The 19,739-nt window shown below is 40.7% G+C and overlaps 1 protein-coding gene across 4 annotated transcripts in view; it reads right to left on the bottom strand.

The window, feature by feature from the left end:
• Window positions 1-19,739, bottom strand: part of igsf21a (immunoglobin superfamily, member 21a) — a 333,921-nt gene that overhangs the window by 290,653 nt on the left and 23,529 nt on the right. For 3 of the 4 annotated variants that reach the window (XM_037101112.1, XM_037101114.1, XM_037101115.1), the window contains 2 exons: window positions 9,290-9,420; window positions 9,092-9,163 (listed from right to left, as the gene is read on the bottom strand). In XM_037101112.1, coding sequence (XP_036957007.1) covers window positions 9,092-9,163; window positions 9,290-9,420 — 203 coding nt within the window. The remainder of the gene's footprint in view (window positions 1-9,091; window positions 9,164-9,289; window positions 9,421-19,739) is intronic. The other variant, XM_037101113.1, reaches the window with a different exon arrangement.

The following is a 19,739-nucleotide window of genomic DNA, read 5'->3' as shown; positions in this document are numbered from 1 at the left end:
TTCAGAGAATGGGAAGGATGACCAGTGGCACCCCTGCTGGGCCAGATGAAGACAAACTCACCATGTGGTCCCCATCATCCGCACCGCATTCTCCACACAGAGAGCACTTGATTACCGTTATGTGTTTATCTGGTGTCTTATGAATAGATGTATAGAATAATTGTGGTGATGTTCCTCAATTAGGCTTCTCCTTTTTGTCGAGTTACACATTCAGCAGATGTACAGTTGTTTGTCTGATGTTTCGTCAATGCTAAACACACATCGCCGCTGAATAATTAGCACTTTAAGTTAGAGAATTTGTTTGTATATAACCGAGACACAAAGAAACATGAGATACAGTAACTGGTGAACATTAAAGACTAGACAAGGCCTTTGTGTAATATACAATACCATGAGCACCTTGGTGTATGAGTCCATACATATCAATATAATAGATTTATCTGATGTCAAATATGACCGAATTGTATAACTGTAATATCAGTATATGTGATAAATAAGACAGAATTCATCCTATCTGACAGTACCTTCCCACTGCACTATGAATTTTGAGTTCCTGAAAGGAAACATGTAAAAAAATAGATCAAAAATGAAATCAATCATTTGTGTTTGTGTTTCGTAAAATGAATATGGATTAAAAATCAGAAATAATCTGCTCCCTGTTCCCATGTCATGTTCTTTTACACCTCATAAGAATAAGTCAATTTGGTGTGTGCTCCGGCTTCATATGATCTCTCCATTACATCGGCAACAATCACACATAATGATAAAAGTTCTTTAGTTTTTGGTTTTTTTTGTTTTTTTTAAATTGTAAGATCAAGATCTTTTTCACGGGATGCGGCGATGCAAGTATCACTTTTGTCCACAGGAGGTGCCAGAATCAACACAAAATGAAAGTTCCTTGTAGCAGCTTTAAACCGAGGCATCATCAATCAGTATCCTGCTGGTTAAAAAAAAAGGAAACTGAATGGCAATGTCAATTACCCCTCTCTAACATCTGACATATTGCAAGCTTAAGATTATATGCACTGTATTAGTCAGTATTCCTCAACATGTAGATATTTCACAGTGACTTCCTGCACCCTGAGTGCCTCCTGAAAGGAAATGAAATGAACAGATGCCCTAATCTACTCTACAGTGAGTCCAGGCAGAGTTTAATTACAATGTGCACAGTAGCACAAGTGAACCTGCTTGATTGAAGTAAACAGTGTGTGATTGTCAGCACATTACTTTCTCCCCCAATAAGTAACTTAATGTTTAACGAGTGCAAAACGTGTGTTTGGAAGATCTGCTTCACACGAGACAGCATCGGTGTCTGCTAATAAGCCGCAGCACAATGGCGGACACTTTTAAGGCAGGCGAGAGTGTTTCATTCAAGATGGTACTTTCGGGGTGACAACTCTAAACGCCCCTGTCAGCTCCAGCCCTGACATTCAGAAGGGGGGGTGGCGGCTCACTGCACCACTGAAAGAGAGGTGAAGAAAAAAGCAAAACAGCTGCGGGTGACAAAGCGAAGTGAATCACCATTAATGTCAGGTGCCTGCAATTATTCCACTCAATTTATAAGCGTACACATTAAAACTCAATACCCTTACTGCTCCCCTAAGAAATACATATTTTCTTCTTGATATCACAAAATACCACCTGCCATGAAAATGCTGCTCGAGGGTGAAACTTCCACACTTCTGTCAAGTCAAATGGGGACCACTGTTTTGTGGTGAGCACAAGCTCCAAAACAGACACAGTATGCGTCTCATCACATCCTCGACTCAACCAGCCTGAAGTAAATTTTTCTTCTTATCTGGCTGTTCTTATCTGAACTTCCAAAAAATGGAAGGAAAAAAAAAAAAAAGATTCCTTCAGCTTGAGTGCAGTGTTGTGTTCGGGCATTTTCACAGAAAAAAAATCATTTTTTGGGGTGGGGGGACAGAAGTAGTAAGTTGTTTATAGCACAGTGTGCTCATTCGAAACAGCACTGAGGCCCCTGTTTTATTTAAAAGATTTATATGTGAGATAATGTAGTCTATTAACATTATTGTGCTGATACAGAGGGCCTACAGCAATCTAGCAAATAAAATAAATAAATAAAAAAAAGACGTCTGGCAGGAAAATAGGCTGTCTGATTAATTAAGAGTTAGAATGCGATAATGATGATGGTAAATCCACACACACACACACACACACACACACACACACACACACACACACACACACACACACGCATATCCCACACGGCCTTGTTGACATATTTTATCAATCCGTAAATCAAAAGTCGGGGATGATGGGTGTGTTTCAGAGCGTGCTTATTTTTGCGTGACTGTGACTATCTTTGTGAACGTCTGGTTGTCAGAATTACAGTGTCGATGACTGTTTTGAACAATCAGGGAGACCATTTTTAATTTCCTTTATCTGTGAAGTATGAAATCCAATTGCATAATCACAAAAAAAACAAAAAAACAAACCTGATCTCACTGAAAAGCACAGAATGAGAGAAAGTACAAACGAGAAAGGAGAAGGTTTTTTTTTTAGTAAACTCCAACAGCGTGACACCTGGCTGAGGATACACAGTGTATAATGTATCGTGCACCTAATGCATATTTTATCACGCTGAGCCAGGAGCTTTCAAAATGTGTAACTGGCACAGACATTCTCAATGTGGCGATCCGATGTAATGCACTCAGGGCGCCTCAAGCACCTGTTTTTTTTTAATCCTCAGAGTTTGAGCAATATGATGCTCATTTTATTGGAATTCCATGGCAGCGGGTGAATTCAAATTGCTGTCATACAATATTAATTGCACTGGGTTCCCATCAGAATTGAAAAATTCTGGCAGTGTGAAAGATGTGAGGTCATAAAGAAGATTTTTTTTTTGGTTGTCCATAAAAACCTGTAATTATTTTAATTTTTGTGTTCATCTCAAAGATGAAATGGTGCATAAATCTGTGAGATAAAAAGTTACAACATGTCAAGAATCCCTCGAGTCCAACAGTATCTGTGAAAAGATTGGAATCTGATTTATCTACTTCCTTCACATCGTCCGTTGAGCGCACTGCAATGGCTTGGTTGGTAGTAGTAGCGACATCATCCTCTACATCTATGCATCCAAACATACGTCCATACATTCCTACATGAAGATACAGCTCGAACAGCAATGTGGCTCAGTGATACTAGTGCAAAGTGAAAACGGTTATTTAAAGGTACGCCACAGGGTTTCTCATCACCGGTTCTGCTATGAAGCAGTGTTTTAACAAGTGGATCATTGTTCCGTTTGCCATGTTGCATGTGTGCAACCACACAGGTGCAAGGACGTCACTTTGTATTGAATTCTGTCTTCAACACTTGATTTTAGGCAATGTAATGAAAGGAACGTATGAGATCAGTAGAAGTAGAAGTTTAAACAGGGAAAATCCTGCATGACGGTGCAGTAGAAGGGCTCAGCGACAGTCACTACAGAGACAACGAAACCAAAGTCAAAACGCAAAGTTGACTGCACAAGTAACAGACACCGTGCATACATTTATAAAGTTAGAGAAACTAAAGACTTCTCAAGAGTTCATGAGTCAGGTTCAACCAGCCGTGAACCAATAACTTCATACATTTCACACAATTAAAAACTCAAAATAATTCCCATGTCACTGTACATTTGGAGTGCCACTGGGAATATAATTATAGTGAAAGTATGGCAGCTAACTAAATTTTGCATGATGTCCTAGAGCAAAAAGGAAGGAGTGACTGGAAATGACATTAGCAAGCAGCACTCTAATGTAAGTCACTTTCTTATTATGTGAAGAAAAATCTTGCAAATAAGACGTCTGCTTTTCATTTGGCGTCCATGTTACCAGGTTAGAGCGGCCACACTGTCGCTAGTGTCAACTGCAGCTTCATCTCAACTCTTTCCCATTTTTACCACGGCTAGCGCAGTTCTCAGCAAAAACAGACTGGAAAACAACCCGTAGATAGTCCTATCAACATTATACCAGCGTTTCACTACAGTTCTGCAGTTTTGCTGTCCGCACCCTCCCACGCTCTATCTTGCTTTTTCAACTGGTTTAAAAGAAAAATAGCGTCATCACATTTATTCGTTATTGTCAAAGACAACCACCATGTAAACAGACAGGGCAGCTATTGTCACTCGCTTGGACGTGTGTGACACGACACAAGCAGCCGGTGTGACCAGCCTGTTAAGCTATAGCTAAACAGTCAACAAAAGTCTATCTTCACATGTTGCAGGCTTTTTATAGTGTACTCGACATGTTAGATTCAGGATGAAGTATATTTGTTATTTGTCATACTTTCAACCAGGCACCAGCAGCAGCAAATTTCAACTGGAGATGGTAATTGGTCTAAGCAATTTTACAATTGAAAGAAGTGATGGGGACAAAAGCAGCCATTTCAAAAAGTGGTGGGGACGTGTCCCCAGTGTCCTGAGTGGAAATAACACCTGTGCACAGGTTTCGAGCTTCACATTCAAATAATTTGACATTCTTTCACTGATTTAAAGATGGCATCGAGTAGCCAAGAATTACAGCAATGCTCCAACAAATGCAAACAAGTAAACGCAGTATTCAAAATTATCAAACATTATGCTTTATAAATGTTTTATGAGCGAAGAAATGCATCAGCACTTTTGTCAGACCTCAAGGATAGATACACACACACACACACACACACACACACACACACTGTTTTGATGAGTAACACTGACTGTGAACAGGAACGTGGTTTGTTTACAAGAACACATCTCCACGGGGCACCTTCATAGGTGGATACATTAAAATGTGAAATAATTTGCAGATGTGTGACAGGAGGGGGGTCTCCTGCATGAGAGCTGGGTGTGCCTCTAGTTTATCCACCATACTTGTCTTGAGAATTAGAAAAAAATAAATAAATAAAATAGTACTTTCTTAAACCATCACATTTCAATACAACATCAGCTCAACTCTGACACAGAAGGCATCACTTTCAGCAACCTCAACCAAACTTCTTGAATTTTTCTACCTTATTATTCAGCCCTAATGTGCAAAAAGCAGACTGTTGCTATGGAACTTTAGATGTTAAAATCGTCCACAAGTCTGGGCACTTTTAGGACTTCCTGTAATCCCTGGAACAAGCAAGTGGACCTTTGCTGACATTGTTTTGTTTGTTAAAATACTGCTTGGTGAAGACCTGATATGATTTCTCTGAAAAGGCAACAAGCCCTTGCCAGCATGGCAACTTTGCACCAGTATTTAATGACTTGAAAAATCCACAGTGACTTTTAACAAAATATTCAGCTGGATTTCTGGCCTTCTGAATAAAGTTTCTAAGCAGCCAGAGTAACTTCTATTCAAAAAGAGTTGGCCACACAGCATGAGGTTGTTGTTTTTATAGCAGTCCAGACTCAAGCTGGGGACAAGAAGCCATAAATATGCTAAACTGTGATGTATTTTATTCAGGCCAGTGAATGTAATTGATCCATGGCTACAGTAGCTGTAGGACGGAGAGGAGAAAGATTGTCATCTCCCTGATCTCTGCCTTCCCTGCAGGAAAAAGGTCTGGCGACTTTGTGGTTCACCACAAGGCAATTTATTTACAGCCCTCCACTTGTGGCTGTGTAAATATTCTTCATGAGAGAGGAGGCTGTCACCAAAGAACTGCACTTCATCAAAAACAACCCTTTCTTGTCAGGGGCTAATGTGAAGGTGTATATCACGCCAGGCGTCTGCCCTCTGAGTGGTGAGACACAGGGATTGTGGCATTGTTACGAGTAATAGGGCTCCCAGAGGGACTCCACACCTCTACTGAGTGCGCGTCTCTTTCAGTTAGGAAGTAACGTGCAGCCTTTCCTGGCAGCACCTACAGGAAGCGGTGGGACCGTGGTTATACAATAGCCTACTATGAATGAGTATTTATCGGGGTAGACTTGAGGATTCTTGCTGCTTATTACATCATACAGATTGTTCGTGTCAGCAGCCCCCCAAAGGCGGGTCACGCTGTGTGTCGGGAGATGAAATTTCTTACCAGTTATGGAATGACATATCTGCCTCCTGCTAACAGTAGTCATAACTGTAATGGTGAATAAGGGAAATAACCATCCATAATTTTTCTGTGTTGCCTGCGACTAGCCTGAAGTTTTCAGCGTGACCTCCTTAAGGAGCTGTTATTGGATTAGACTGTCATCCCACCGGACGGATGCGTGATCAAACACTTTTATTCTCCTCAGCAGTCTTTATTGCACACAATCTTTGGGGGGATGACTCATAAAAAGCTGTTATGAATCACTTACAGATGGATGCTTAGCCTGCAGTTAGAAATGGACAGCACAATATGAGATGGAGGCCTCTAATTTGATTTCATTATGCGACTATTGTGCCATTATCAGGTTGCTTTTGTCAGGTTCTGAACCTTTATCGCGCCTTCCAAAGCTATTTTCTCCGCATTGTCTCTAAAGGGAGGCCTAGATGAGGCCTGTGGTCTATTTAGAGGGACCTCCCGGGGGCTAATGAGCTCACTACTCAAGGATGCATAATTTAACCATATGCCTCATTCCATGACTCTACATGCTCCAATATTTAAAATATTCATAGGTTGTTTAAGCTGTTACATTTATAGATCAGTTCACATCACCAGAGAGGTCAAAGCAGTTTAGCATATAGCAGCATAACTTTTTATTTGCCAAAGTCTGTTACGGTGGTAAATTGATACATCGACATTAAAACCTAATTACTGTTGGCTCTGTAAACACACACGAACACACACTATTAAGATAGTGAATTGCCAACAGACATCAGACAATATCTAATGTGAGCTGCGCATGACTTCTCGTGCGAGCAAAAAGCGAAAATATTAATTTGCGTCTGAGCTAATGACAACGTGTTAATGATCTTTCAACTTCCACCCCACGATCAATAATCACAGCTGACGATACAACCGCCCACTTTATTATTCCCCGCACTCTCTATATTTACATGTGCATTATTATGCTCTCTGCACATTAATGAATACCATAAGAATTGTTTTGTGTCTTGTGATTGTGTTGAGGCGCATTCATTTTTTAGGCTATTTAGACGAGAGAAAACACAGTTTTGACAAAACAATGACTGGTGAGGAGACAATACTTCTCATCAAACAACCTTTGCAGCATCATCAAGGTGATAATAGTACCTTCGTCATTGATGATGCAGATGAAACAGAACTCGGAAACAAAATGATAATTGCCCTATGAAATCTGCGTATTGTCCAAAAACATCAATCAACTCTTTTGTGCATATTCATAAAGAAGATTTGCGCGTGGGGTGAGGACTCAGAAAACAGACAGCGGAAGCTCTGACGGTAATTAAACCGACTTAGTTCATACTTTCGTTCATTCGCAGCCTTTATTGAGGAACACAGCGCTCATCTGAGACAGTGCGTCAGTAGTGATGAGAAAGGTCACCCCATGTCATCATCATTTTGTGGTCATTTCATCTACAACAACAACAAGCTGACAAATCCGCTAATGTGTTTGGTCGTGAGGCCGCCATCGGAGCATGAAGTACATCAGGACTTCACATTCAAACTCAGACCACATCAAGAGCTTCGGCTGTGAATCATGATCAGAGCCCGGCTCTTGTTCCTCCTTCCCTTTTGGCCTAGACTTGGGGATGTAAATTCTCCGAGCTCCAAGAAGAAACTGCTGTTAATTTAAGGGAGTTCCTGTTGTTCCTCTGGGATCAGGGACAGGAATGACAGAAGACTTCAGATTAGCTCTGTGGACCTTGTTAGCCAGGCCACATTTGATTGGCTCTGCTGTGTGTGTGTGTTGTCCAGAAACTCAACTACTCTGTGAATAAAAGGACCCAAATCATCTTGGATCTTATTTCTACGTGGCAAGTGTCAAGGGTGGAGGTGCTGACTTGACTCCTCAGTAGACAGCCTTGTCTTTAAGACATTTCTTTTATATAATACTCCATTACTTTCCCAATTAAACAGTGGTAACAAATGTTGTCACTGCCTGGATTATGTCAGATAAGAGAAGCAGAGAGGATCATCACCTGCAGACCTCTAGCCATTTGTAATAATTGCAGAGAACATCGGTCATCTAGCACATCCTTGATTTGTACATTTCTGCCGCACATTTCCTACCATATTTCACCAAACATGAATGTCATGTGACAACATAGACCGGTGTGCGTGTCGGTGATTTGGGGTTGTAATTCTTTTAAAACTGCTGATTTCTGCTGTGAGACAACCAAGCAATCATGCAATTTGATTGTGGCTTATTACATGTTGAACAACATTCAACTGCTGTGCAATGTGATGGGCCATACTGACGTTTAAAGATGACAGAGAAGGTTAAGAGCATCCAACACTTGACCAGTTCAGCCAGCTGTCAGGAGAGTGTGAAGGGATTGCCTCAAAGCACATGCACAAAAATCTAAATTCCACAGCATTATAGTAATACAAATATACCTGAACAGAAACCTTGATTCCACTTTAAAGCAGTGTTAACAGCTTAACCTGAATATTCACCAAAAAAAATGAATTCAATAAATCAAATTCAATAAATCACTTCCACTCAAATGTGAAAAAGAAGCTTGACCTTAAAATGGTTTCTGAGGCAGGATAACAATAAAACATAAATAACAAAATACAATATTGAACCACTCCTGTTATCAAAGAAGGCAATTTCTTAAGTGCTATTGGAGCAGCACATGAGATCTTTCTCAGTGCCATCAGTTATCTATCCTCTTACTCTCAAAATGAAGGGAAGGTTCTTGTTAAGGAAAACCAGCATCTTGACCCCGTTAGCAGACATCAGTGATGTTTGAGACCACGCTAAAGAGTCTCTCACTGTCCACAACTGTGCAGGGTGCACCGAGAAACTTGGGCACAACAGCAGCCAGTGCGGGGAAGTTGCATGGCAACTGGATATATTTGGAGTAATGTAGTAGATCGTCTGACCTTGGGATGGGCTAAGTCTGCACCTGAACAAGTGCTGATGGGGTGCTCACATACCTGTCTCTATCTCACTCTCCTCCAAGTTCTTGTGAGAGACACTGCCTAGGCTGTTTTGACCTGGAGCCTTTTCCACAGGCTCTGCCTCCTCTGACACACAACTGGCGGCCCTCCTTACCTCGATCTTTGCCATCTCTTGAATAAGAGCATACTCAGGCAGGTCTTAGGTTGTCTGACATATGTGAAATATCTGAAAGCAGATCAGTGATGTTAAGTATCTGACCATTAACAGAGCTATCTCACTTACATTTGATTCATAATAAAGGAAAACAGGCTTATCTTGGCATTCAAAATGTTCATTATTTACTTGACTTGCCTGTCTTCGTATCTGGGATCCACCAAAGTCGAAATTGAGTTGAGTAGATCAGTCTCGACCTGGCAGATGTTTCTATCCACTGCCTCCAAGACAGGGCTTTTCATCATCTTGATTCCCTGGTCAGTGGTCTGCTATCAAGAAAGGATGCATTTCAGGACTGTTAAGGCAGGGGACACATCAGCTGTAGCTGCAGTTTCTGCACTCACAACTCTTGTCAGCTCTTCAAAGGGACCTAAAACCTCCACTGTCTTCTCCATTAGTGCCCATCGGTTTGTTGTTGGTACCTGCTTTGCTCCAATCTCAGAGATGGGCATTAATCTCCCAACCCAGTTGCCACAGTAAATGTTGGCATTGCATCTTTCTGCAGACCACGAATATGCTGAAAATATACATTTCTGTATGTTACAACTTTAGGTTTCTTTTGGTTCCTTTTTCAATTTTATGCTGTGACCAAAAATTGTGCCCATTGTCTGGTTAGGTTTCAGAATAAAAAACAGCTTAGGATTACAAAAAGATCATGATCTGGCTTTAAATACTTGGATCTGTCATCATGAACATGGCTAAAAAGGTACTCTCAGAAATATTCAGTGATATTCCACTTACAAATATTGAAACACAGTCGTGACAGGCGGTTGTTGTCTTGGCACTTTTCTTGCCCGTAACTCCACCAATATGAAAGTCAGTTCACAAACAACATGAAGAGGATATGACACGTGCTTCAGAAATGTCAGTGTGGTTCGTAGCCTATGACATCTACAAATGTGAACGCATCAGTACGTTATAGGATGTTTAAGGATGCCAACATTTTTTTTTCTGACGACTAGGCTGTTTTCTTCTGATCCCAGCACTGCCTTGAGTTAAGGTTATGCAGATCTATCTCACTCTACTTGATACATGCTCTGACTAAATGTTCCTTTCCTTGTGACTTACAGTTGAATATACACCTATCAAACTCATGGTAATTCACATCTGCCATCTTTTCAGATACAGTGTCAGTCCCTAAGTTACTTTGCCCGGTGCAGTACTCCACATCAAAATCCAATGCAGCTATCTGAGCAACCTAGTTATGTTAAAAAAACGCCCCTAGTTAAGGTGACACAAGGGATGTGTTGCCTGTAATTTCAGTTGAGGTACCCCCTGGATTTTTTCAAAGGCAATCCCACTTGAGAACAAGGAGTTCCAGTTTCAGGCTGCTAAAATGTTCATTGTTCTCAGTCTACTGGTGTGCTGTGTGCTGTGTTTCTTGCCTCCTTGCAGCTTGTAGAGAATGGCACTTAGATCTAAGCTGCTGTCACAAGTCTCACTTCTAACAAATTAGTATCGTTCAGTGGCAAAGGACTTTCTCTCTCGGTTGATCAAAAGATTCCTGCCATTCCAATGACCACTTGCTATAAGACAGGTATTTTGCAGCTGTTATTGTTACATCATGTAAAAGATCCATCAGCTGAGAGAAACCTTGGGGGGGAGGTTCTCCCGCACTTTCTGCAAACTCCTTAGAAACCTTTTCAGTGTTTGAGATGGGCATATAGTCCCATCTCACAGTCCAGTAGTTCACTGTAGACATCTAGGACCACACTCGTGCCCTCATCCGAGATCACCACAAAAGAGACATACTTCAGACAGGAGCAAATGTCATTTCTCTACCTTGACCTGCAACCCTGTCTTCTCAACACTGCGAGACTGTCTGAGGCCACACAATGTCTCTACATTTATCCTTGGGCTATTGTCTGTCTCACTATAATACAATCCTTGACACAAGCTCTCATGCTCTTTGATAGATTATTCTTGCTAACCTCTTTGTGTGTGGGAGGTGTAGATCGGTAAGGCCTGTGGTGTTTTTACTGGTTTGTCTGTCTACTTCTGTCATCCTGTAAAGTGTTTTTAGACTGTTGCCAGTTGTCTTAGATTGTATATAGAAAAAGATTGCCAATGGCACATTAATCAAACAAATCTAAACAAGACACTGTACTCCAGTGATTCAAACCAGCAAGACCTTTTTGAACATGGAAGCATGATCAAAAATATTGTGGGAAACTGCAGGAAACAGTGGTTACAAAGAAAGACACCCCAAGGGAGTTTTTCATCTTTGTCATGAGCTGGAAAATGAGGACAGATTTGGTTGACTACAGACTGATGAAAAAATAACACAACTTAAATGTCAAAATACTAATTACCTGGACTCTGGGGCAATGACCCATGGTCACTTTGAGCAAGCTTAATCAGGTCAATGTCCGCATGTGAAATATTTTGGTATGTGAGCAAAATGAACGAGTTTAACATCAACACTAAGCATGCACTGCTATGGATACACATACTGCATAAACGCTGTCTGGGTGACTGTCCATTTGAAAGCATGGCAAGCTTACCAAAACTTAACTTGACCAAATTTGTTAAATATCTGTAAAAGTAACCAAAAAATTCCCAAAATGAAATCACAGGGAAAAAAGTCAACTAGGCTGACAAATGCACGTCTAGTTCAAGTCACACAACTGGATGTTTTTAAGGACACCTGGAGATATCTCCGGCAGGGTTTGTGACAACCAAACCCAACTATGTTTCACAGGAAGCCGGACCATCTCTATCCCTATGCATCAAAAACAGGTAATTAAAGCCAAACCTGGATGCTTTCTGAACCCAATCACATGTATTTTTTTGTTTCTAAACCTAAACAGAGAAAGGTACAGTGTTTTGACAAAAGAGAAATAATTCAACCCAAACAAATGGAAAGTTGCAACATAAACAAAACATCCACTTTTAACTTAACTGTGTTCTGGCAGACACACTAGGCAAACACTTATTTTGGTGACTGGGTTGGGTGTCATCTGAGGATTTCTTTCGACAACTAAGATATATTGTAGCAACTGAATGTGACAGCACATGCATTATATCTTAAGTCATCCCTGCCTTTGGTTTTGCTGGAAAGGTTCAATCCGAGGTGAGTGTGGCTCTCAGTCAAACTTACAATAGCCAACTTATTGCATCTATTAACTTAACGTGCACTCAGAGAGAACAGACCGAGGCGAATGGCCCCGTTTCCTCTCTTATGCAAATCTGCCATACAACCACTACATATGTCTGGATACATTTCCAAAAAAATGTTAGAATGTTGTAAAAATATGGTTGTGCCTTGCTGAAGCATCCACATCTCAGCTGTGCATTTAATGACATCATAAACATGGAAGTGTTCTGAAAGAAAAACTGTGGTATATCTATATATAGATGTGTGATATGTGTGTATTGGTGTTTCCATAGAGAGACCTCAGTTTGAGAGAAAGCATTTGTGGCGATGTTACAATTGCACCAGTACTCCCATGAAACCACTGTCCCTGAGTGCTCCATTATGACTGAGATCCACGATTCAGAGCTGTTCCAAGTTTTAACTGGCTCTTCCTTAGCCCATACTACACTCTTTCACCAAGTGTCATGAAAATCTGAGTTTTCCTGTGATCCTGGTGAGAGACAACCAAAAACATAAAACCAAAACATAACTTCCTTGGCGATGGTAATAATCATCCTCATTCTCCAGTCTATGCTTTTCTGGATCCCAACCTTCTGACATGTTCACCCTTTTCTCCCTAAGCCTGACAATAAAGTCCATAGTTACTACATTTGTGAACAACCCGGGTGACGTTCTGCGAGCTGTGCAGTGCTTGGTTTTGGATCAGAGTCCATTTTGAAAAAGGAAACAGGAAGCCCATGAGCAGTCAGTTAACAGTATTGCATTACATCTAAACAGTTCAATAAAATATGTTTTTGCATTATTTCAAGCAAGAGATAGACTGAGCAAAACAGAGACAAGCTGGCAAAACTGGGAGAAGTTTTCAGTGCGTGAAAATTTGATTGAAAAAAGTTTGAAAAAATCCCATTTAAGCCTGTGGCCTCTCCATTCATTGTAAATGGCTCCATGATAAAATGGCTCCAAATAAAAAAAACTGTCTTATAAGTGATTCCACCATAATTTAATACTTGTGCAAGCACAGGGGATCCTGATGCAAATTTGGACAAACCACCATTGGCATCCCTGGAGTTGTGCTGCTGTGGTCAGAAATTAACCTCCATTCTATCAGGATTTCACTAGTAGCCAAAAATTAACCTCAATTACAAAAAGGATTTCACATATAGCCAAAAATTAACCTCAATTACAACAGGTTTTCACATTAGCAGACAGTACCCTTCAGTATGTTTGTACACATCCCTTCTCAATATACCTCATGTTGGGTGAAAACAATTATTTCATACTATGATAGCCTTAGAAAATTGTGTGCGCAAAATGGCTTCACTGATTCTCAGTTCACCTCTCTATTATTACAATCTTGCTGTCAGGGATAATACGAAAGACACTGGTGGTTTCAGCAGGAATTTTTCTTCCACTTTATCTACTTGAGATGCCAGATTTTCACCTGACAACTACAATATGGTATGTGAATCCTTAGGCCAACATGGTATTTTCATTGAACATCTGGCTGCACCAGAAAACGCGTCTTTCTTTGCACATCTGTTGTTCAGCCTGTGTGTTCCTTCACATGCACAGATTTTACATGGTGGCTTCAATTGCAGATTCAGGGGAATAAATCTGAACAGGATTGTGTGCCTCTATACCTGCTGAAGCTGTCTTAACTCTGCCCATATGTGAATCACAGACTCTTTGTAATAGCCTGCCTCTGTCAAGCGAGAGGATGTACCTGTCAAATCATTTAAATTACTACAACCATTGTTGAGATGGAAATGCTTGGATCAGCGCTTTGACGTTGTGGAACTTCCAAGGCCTCTGAAAGCACGCCTCGCTGGGTTTTGGTGTCTTTGCAAAACAGAAATTATGCTCTGTGAAATGTCTCTGTCCAAACTCATGGATCTGAATCAAAATCAACAAAGTGAATTGGAACATGGCTGTATTTCATAAGCATTCACAGACTCTAGTGCACGCAGACACACATGTGCAAGCCTGCGATGCATTCTTGCTCTAGCAAACACAAACACACTCATATGATCAGGGAACATGCAGTCTATTAACATAATGGATGCTGCATTGATGACTGTTTTAATATATGTTGTTTTCATCGATGCAAGATGACTATAATAGATGTAGGTCACGTTATAAATCTAATCCAAAATAATGGCATCGCCAATGTGCAGTATAATCGACAATTTAGCTTCTTTCAAGCCTTGAATATATCTCATGCACGCAAAACCGTCCCGACAGAGAAGCTAGATATCGCAGAGAGTTATAATCTTGGATTTTAATTTAATTTATATACATCTCACTCCTCCATGTTCCCTATAGTTAATGGGCTCTTGTAGACCCTTGACTGTTCATAAATCAGAAGTTCAGCCCTGGCACTATTACAAATTGAGTGATCTAGCCAAAGCTGCTGTATCCATGAATCTTCTGAGTTGAGTGTAGGAGGAGAGAGGGGGGAAACACAAACAGGAGAGCCTACAGTGTTTCTATGTCATTTTTCTCTGTCAGTTTTCCAGACATGGAATAAAGAAGGCCTGATTTTTTGTTTAATATCCGAGCACAGAGGGTCTTTTTACCCGCTGGTCTCTGAATGCTTTTTGGGAGGCAATATTTTGTGACAAAGCAGGAGGGAAAGAACAAAAATTGAGCTTGAAACTAGGACATGGAGCATCCACCCTTTGTTCACAGGCGCACACATGCACATCCATTTTGTGGTGAATCAGCTGACATTTTTTGATGCCCATATTGTGATGAAGTAAAATCATCCTTGTCTTTTGTTCATTTCTTTCAGTAACTTCCATAAAAGTAATTAATGACATCCTTATTAACAATGCCAGCTTTTGTTGTTTTTCCATTGCATCGGCTGGCCTGACTCTTTCCGGTTTGATTCAGCAGGGACAGGGTTTTGCATTTCCATCACAACTGGCCTACCCGCTTGAAGGTGTGCCTCAAACCAATGACGTGCTTTTCCCGATCAACGCAGTGCTAAAAAGGAATCACTGCGAACAAATTGCCTCTGCTAATTCAGTTACAAACATGTCTCATTTACTATAACTTTTTCACAATAAAAGCCTCCTATTGTTTAGTCATTTAAAAGCTTTGATTATGAAGCAGCATTACAGGAAACATTGTGTTTACAACAGAAGTGACTAAACATGAGTTACTGAAAGTGAGGACCCGCTCCCTCTGTGGATACAAAAGGCTCATTCCTAGGTAACGAAAACACAACTCTTAGTTTGAGGTGATGCCACATCATAAAAAAATAATATTGGTAATATTTTCCATTTCTGCAAAAACATCCCCCTGAATCCCACACACTAGACCTTTAATAATATATAGCATTGAGCATAACACTGAGCCAGAGAAAGAATCATGAGTAAAACTGAAAATATTTCTCATCTATTTGTTGAGACAGACAACCCGTCTTCATCCAGACTGTGCGTCAACACTCTGAGTTATGAGTGTGTGGCTACTTCTCTGTGTTTTGTTTGGAGTTTTGTGTCCCTGCTGCAAAGCTTCTATGACTTTTAGGATTATAATGAGTCTGTTGTCGTGTCTAAAGGGAGTGTAAAGTTCCAAAATAGAATTGTTCTCAAACGATTTCCTATTCCATAATTAAAATCCTACAGGATTACCCAACAGTGTACAAAACAAAAGTTTAGGGCTCACTTTGTGAAATTTAAATTCTTGTTAGAGACATCCAGTGCTGGATCATGGCTAGGCACACAGGAGTGTCTTTGTTACCTCTGTTTTCCACACTCAAGGATAAAATTTTTATGATTGGCGTAACAGAGAGGCATATCTTGCTTCAGTGATGCTGCGATGTCTCTGAAATGTTTTCAAAATTTGGGGAAAAGTATGCTGTTGTTAGGCACTGGATTCCTGAAGTACTTTCTGAGCAGAGCCCCTGCAGGGAAAAAAAACCTATTGCACCTTTTAAAGAAGTGCTGGTGCCAACACTTCGAAAGAGACATATGAGGCTGTGGACATCCAATTGATTTTCAGTCAACACATCCCTCACGTAGCCTTTTATGTGTTAAATTATTGAAGCGCCACAGCTTGAGGGGAAGTGAGTTTATATCCTCCCAGAGGAACGGGTAACTTACCTGTGTCGCTGAGTATTTCACGCAGATTCAGCTGTATTAGTTAAATGGGGTTTTCTGCATTGGCCTTTTCACCCGTGGGTTGAAAAGGTCTTAAGCAGGCGCCTCAGGCCACTGCACATTACCATCATAGAGAGGGTCTCTATCATTACCACCACGTATGAGTAAATGGTCCATTCCAGCTTACCTCCGAGCATCGTTTTATTATCACACAATGGACTTCCCCCTGCAGCGTTCTTTGTAAATGACCGTATTCATTATTCATCAAGGATTAGTGTCATAATCGATTTTGTCCAAACGGTCTGCATTCCACAATGTGTTCTTAATCCTACCCCCAAGAGATGCTGAACTTTGTCACATCTAATTAGGTCGCACGAGTCAGCTACACTGAGACAGCCTTTACAACTTCTCCATTACATGCCTGATAATTGGTAGCCCGTTGTTGGATTCAATCAGCGTCCCTACGCATTTCCAGCGCTGAGATGCGTTCGGTATGACAGCTTGTTACAGCATGTAGAGAAAACAGGTTTGGGGCTTGTTTAGCATGCGAAGTACATAATAAGATGTTCTGCAGCATACCAGCAAAATAGTTACAACTTTGTGCGTTTTGGTTGGATTATGATTCTCTTGGTGATTCAGAAAGGACGGGGTGATCTGCCTTCCAAGTCCCTGAGTAGTTTGTATCATTTTCAGTGAGGCTGCCCTGGGTCTCTCGCAGCTCCCCCGGTGATGACCGTCCATCCTGTTCTCCATTCCCAGCTGCAAGACGGACCTGTGGTGCATGTGACATCTGTATCTGCCAATGGACGTGCTAAGCCTGTCAGCTCCACGGCGCTCAGCCTGTCAGTCAGCCTTGCCACGAACAGCCTGGGACCACAGCTGTCATAATGATCCAACAATAGAAAAGAACAATCTGCTGATCTTCTCTTAGCCTGACTGAAACTATGGGTGTTCTTGAAACAGTCAGTCAGCGTGTCTTTTTCAGCTGATGCAGACCAGACACAGAACATGGCTTCTCTCTCTGTAGGTCATCGCTGTTATTCCAATGTATTCTCCCCTACTTCTATTTATTATGATAATGATGTCGATGATTGGAGTTACACAACAAACAGTTTAAGCGATTGCGTCTGAAGATCCCTGACAATGCCTCTGCGCTGATAAATTCACCCTTTAGTATTGACTGGTTAGATGTTCAAGAGTAGAAATTAGCATGTTTGCCGATAGGGTATCGGTAAGATTTCAACAAGTCTTTTTGCACTTACAAGAGAAACAAACATTCTTTATCTGCCTTTGTGCTTCGTTGTAGCTCAAGGGAATCATTACAGAATCTTCAGAAGTCTGAAATCCTATCTTGGCTTAGACTTTTAGACTTGTAGGTATTACAAAAACATGTTTCTCAGCAGCTTTTAGAAAAAGAAATTCTATCTTATCTTGATGAAGGAATTTAGCTGTAGAAGCGTCCTAAGAATTTCCTAATTTAGGAACTGAGGAATTCGAAATAACAGCCAAGAAATGGCTGCACCATTTTTTATAGTCCTGTACTCATAGGTATAGGCTGTGTTGATAATGAAGATGGTGAACAACATGAACAACAAAATATTATGATGGAAAGGCTACTGAAACAGTATATTTGAGAAGTTAATAGCCATGTTAGCCAGTTGAAGAAGCTACCACTGTTATTACCCTTTTGGAGAAACTAACACAGATGTGAGCCTATTGGAGAAGCTAATACTAATCAGTGTACGCCCCCTTGGTGAGGATAACATCAATATTTGGTCTACTCTGTAGGAGACGCTAACATTGATGTTAGCTGCTCCAATAGGCTGACAACAGCGGTAGGTTCTCCAACAGACTAACACAGTTGTGAGCCTATTGGAAAGGCTAACACAAATCTAAGCTAACATCAATATTAGGTCTACTCTGTAGGAGAAGCTAATACTGCTGTTAATTTTACTGTAAGACAGTATCCTCTTTCCCACTGACAAGATAAATGTCTCCGACTCATCTAGGCTGAAACTAAATGTTTGATTTTTCTCTTCCATTCAAGCGGGCTAGCTAGGAACAAGGGATGTGAAACAGCTGTTTTCATGGATACAGGCAGTGTTGTATAGCCTAGATTACATTTTAAACACAGACCCAGGTGTGACTGGATGAGTGTCAATTGAAAAATCGACTTTACAGTTCTAGTTTGGATTTCTTAAGATAAGATACGGCTGACAACAACAACAATGTCTGAGATGGACAGGACCATGGGTTTAGGAATCGTAATAGGAATGGATTTTTTCCTATCTTGAAATGTAAGTTAAGAATGGACGCACACTCAGGACACTTCTCTGTAATGAGGCTGGTGGTCTCGCTCTAAATGCTCTCGTCTTGGTATTAAGTTGTGCTCATCACCATTTAGCCTGGTTCTGGCGTTTACTTCGACACAAATGTTGTCTCGAGAGTCCTTTAATAGAACTTTTCACAACAGTGCTGTCAAATGAAAGAAACAAACCATCACAAAGTGTTTGCTTTAATAAATTGAGGACTGCTCAAACCATTAACATCCATATTTCCGAAGGTGGGTCCTTGACAGTTTTTCATTATGTATGTACCATACTGGTCCACAGGGTCTATCACCTTTAGTTTTCAGTAACAGTTAAATGGGTTTGTAGTTTCCTTGTAATTTAATACAACATTCCATACACCAAGTCTTTTTTGGGGGATATATATTACACCCTAGGTCTTGACTGTTCTGGATATCACAGTTTAAGATAGATTTATTGACTGTAGACATCTTTCGTACAAGTATATAAGTCAGACCCAGGGGTAGATTGCTCAGTGGCTTCTTCTATTTTCTGATCTTTTGCCATTTAGAGACAACTATGAAAAGGTTAGTGTGTCAGGCACTCTGGGAGGGCAGTCGCGCTGGTACAGTGAGAGCCAGTGTATGAATAGAGCTTACAAGAATAGCCAATTATATTTTAACAAGACTGCGGTAGACTGCTGATACTTCATTGATGTACACAGGTCTAAAGCTTTGAATCCCCGGGGAATACTGGAAAGGTATAACGAGCCAGTTATTCAGACAAGATAAGTTCTGCCGTCCGCTCGTTTCACAGACCGTCACTGCTGATAAAACTTGACGACTGTTCTTGTCTGTTGGCTTTAACTCGTAAATGATATGATTATCATCTCTTTCTCAGCGTACTTTTGATGAAGACCAAAACCCGAAAAGCCTGTCCACTGTATATAAAAAACATTTAGCATTTCCAAATCCATTGAAAATGATACAGTCCATTACAGGTCAGTAATATTATAATCATTGCATGATGATTATGCATTAGAGTTGGTTCTTTAACCTCTTGCAACCACATAACTAATATCAACTATGTTTTTGTTGCTG

The sequence above is a fragment of the Acanthopagrus latus genome, chromosome 6, assembly GCF_904848185.1.
Source record: "Acanthopagrus latus isolate v.2019 chromosome 6, fAcaLat1.1, whole genome shotgun sequence".
Lineage (NCBI taxonomy): Eukaryota > Metazoa > Chordata > Actinopteri > Spariformes > Sparidae > Acanthopagrus > Acanthopagrus latus.
This window is presented reverse-complemented; position numbering and strand designations above follow the sequence as displayed.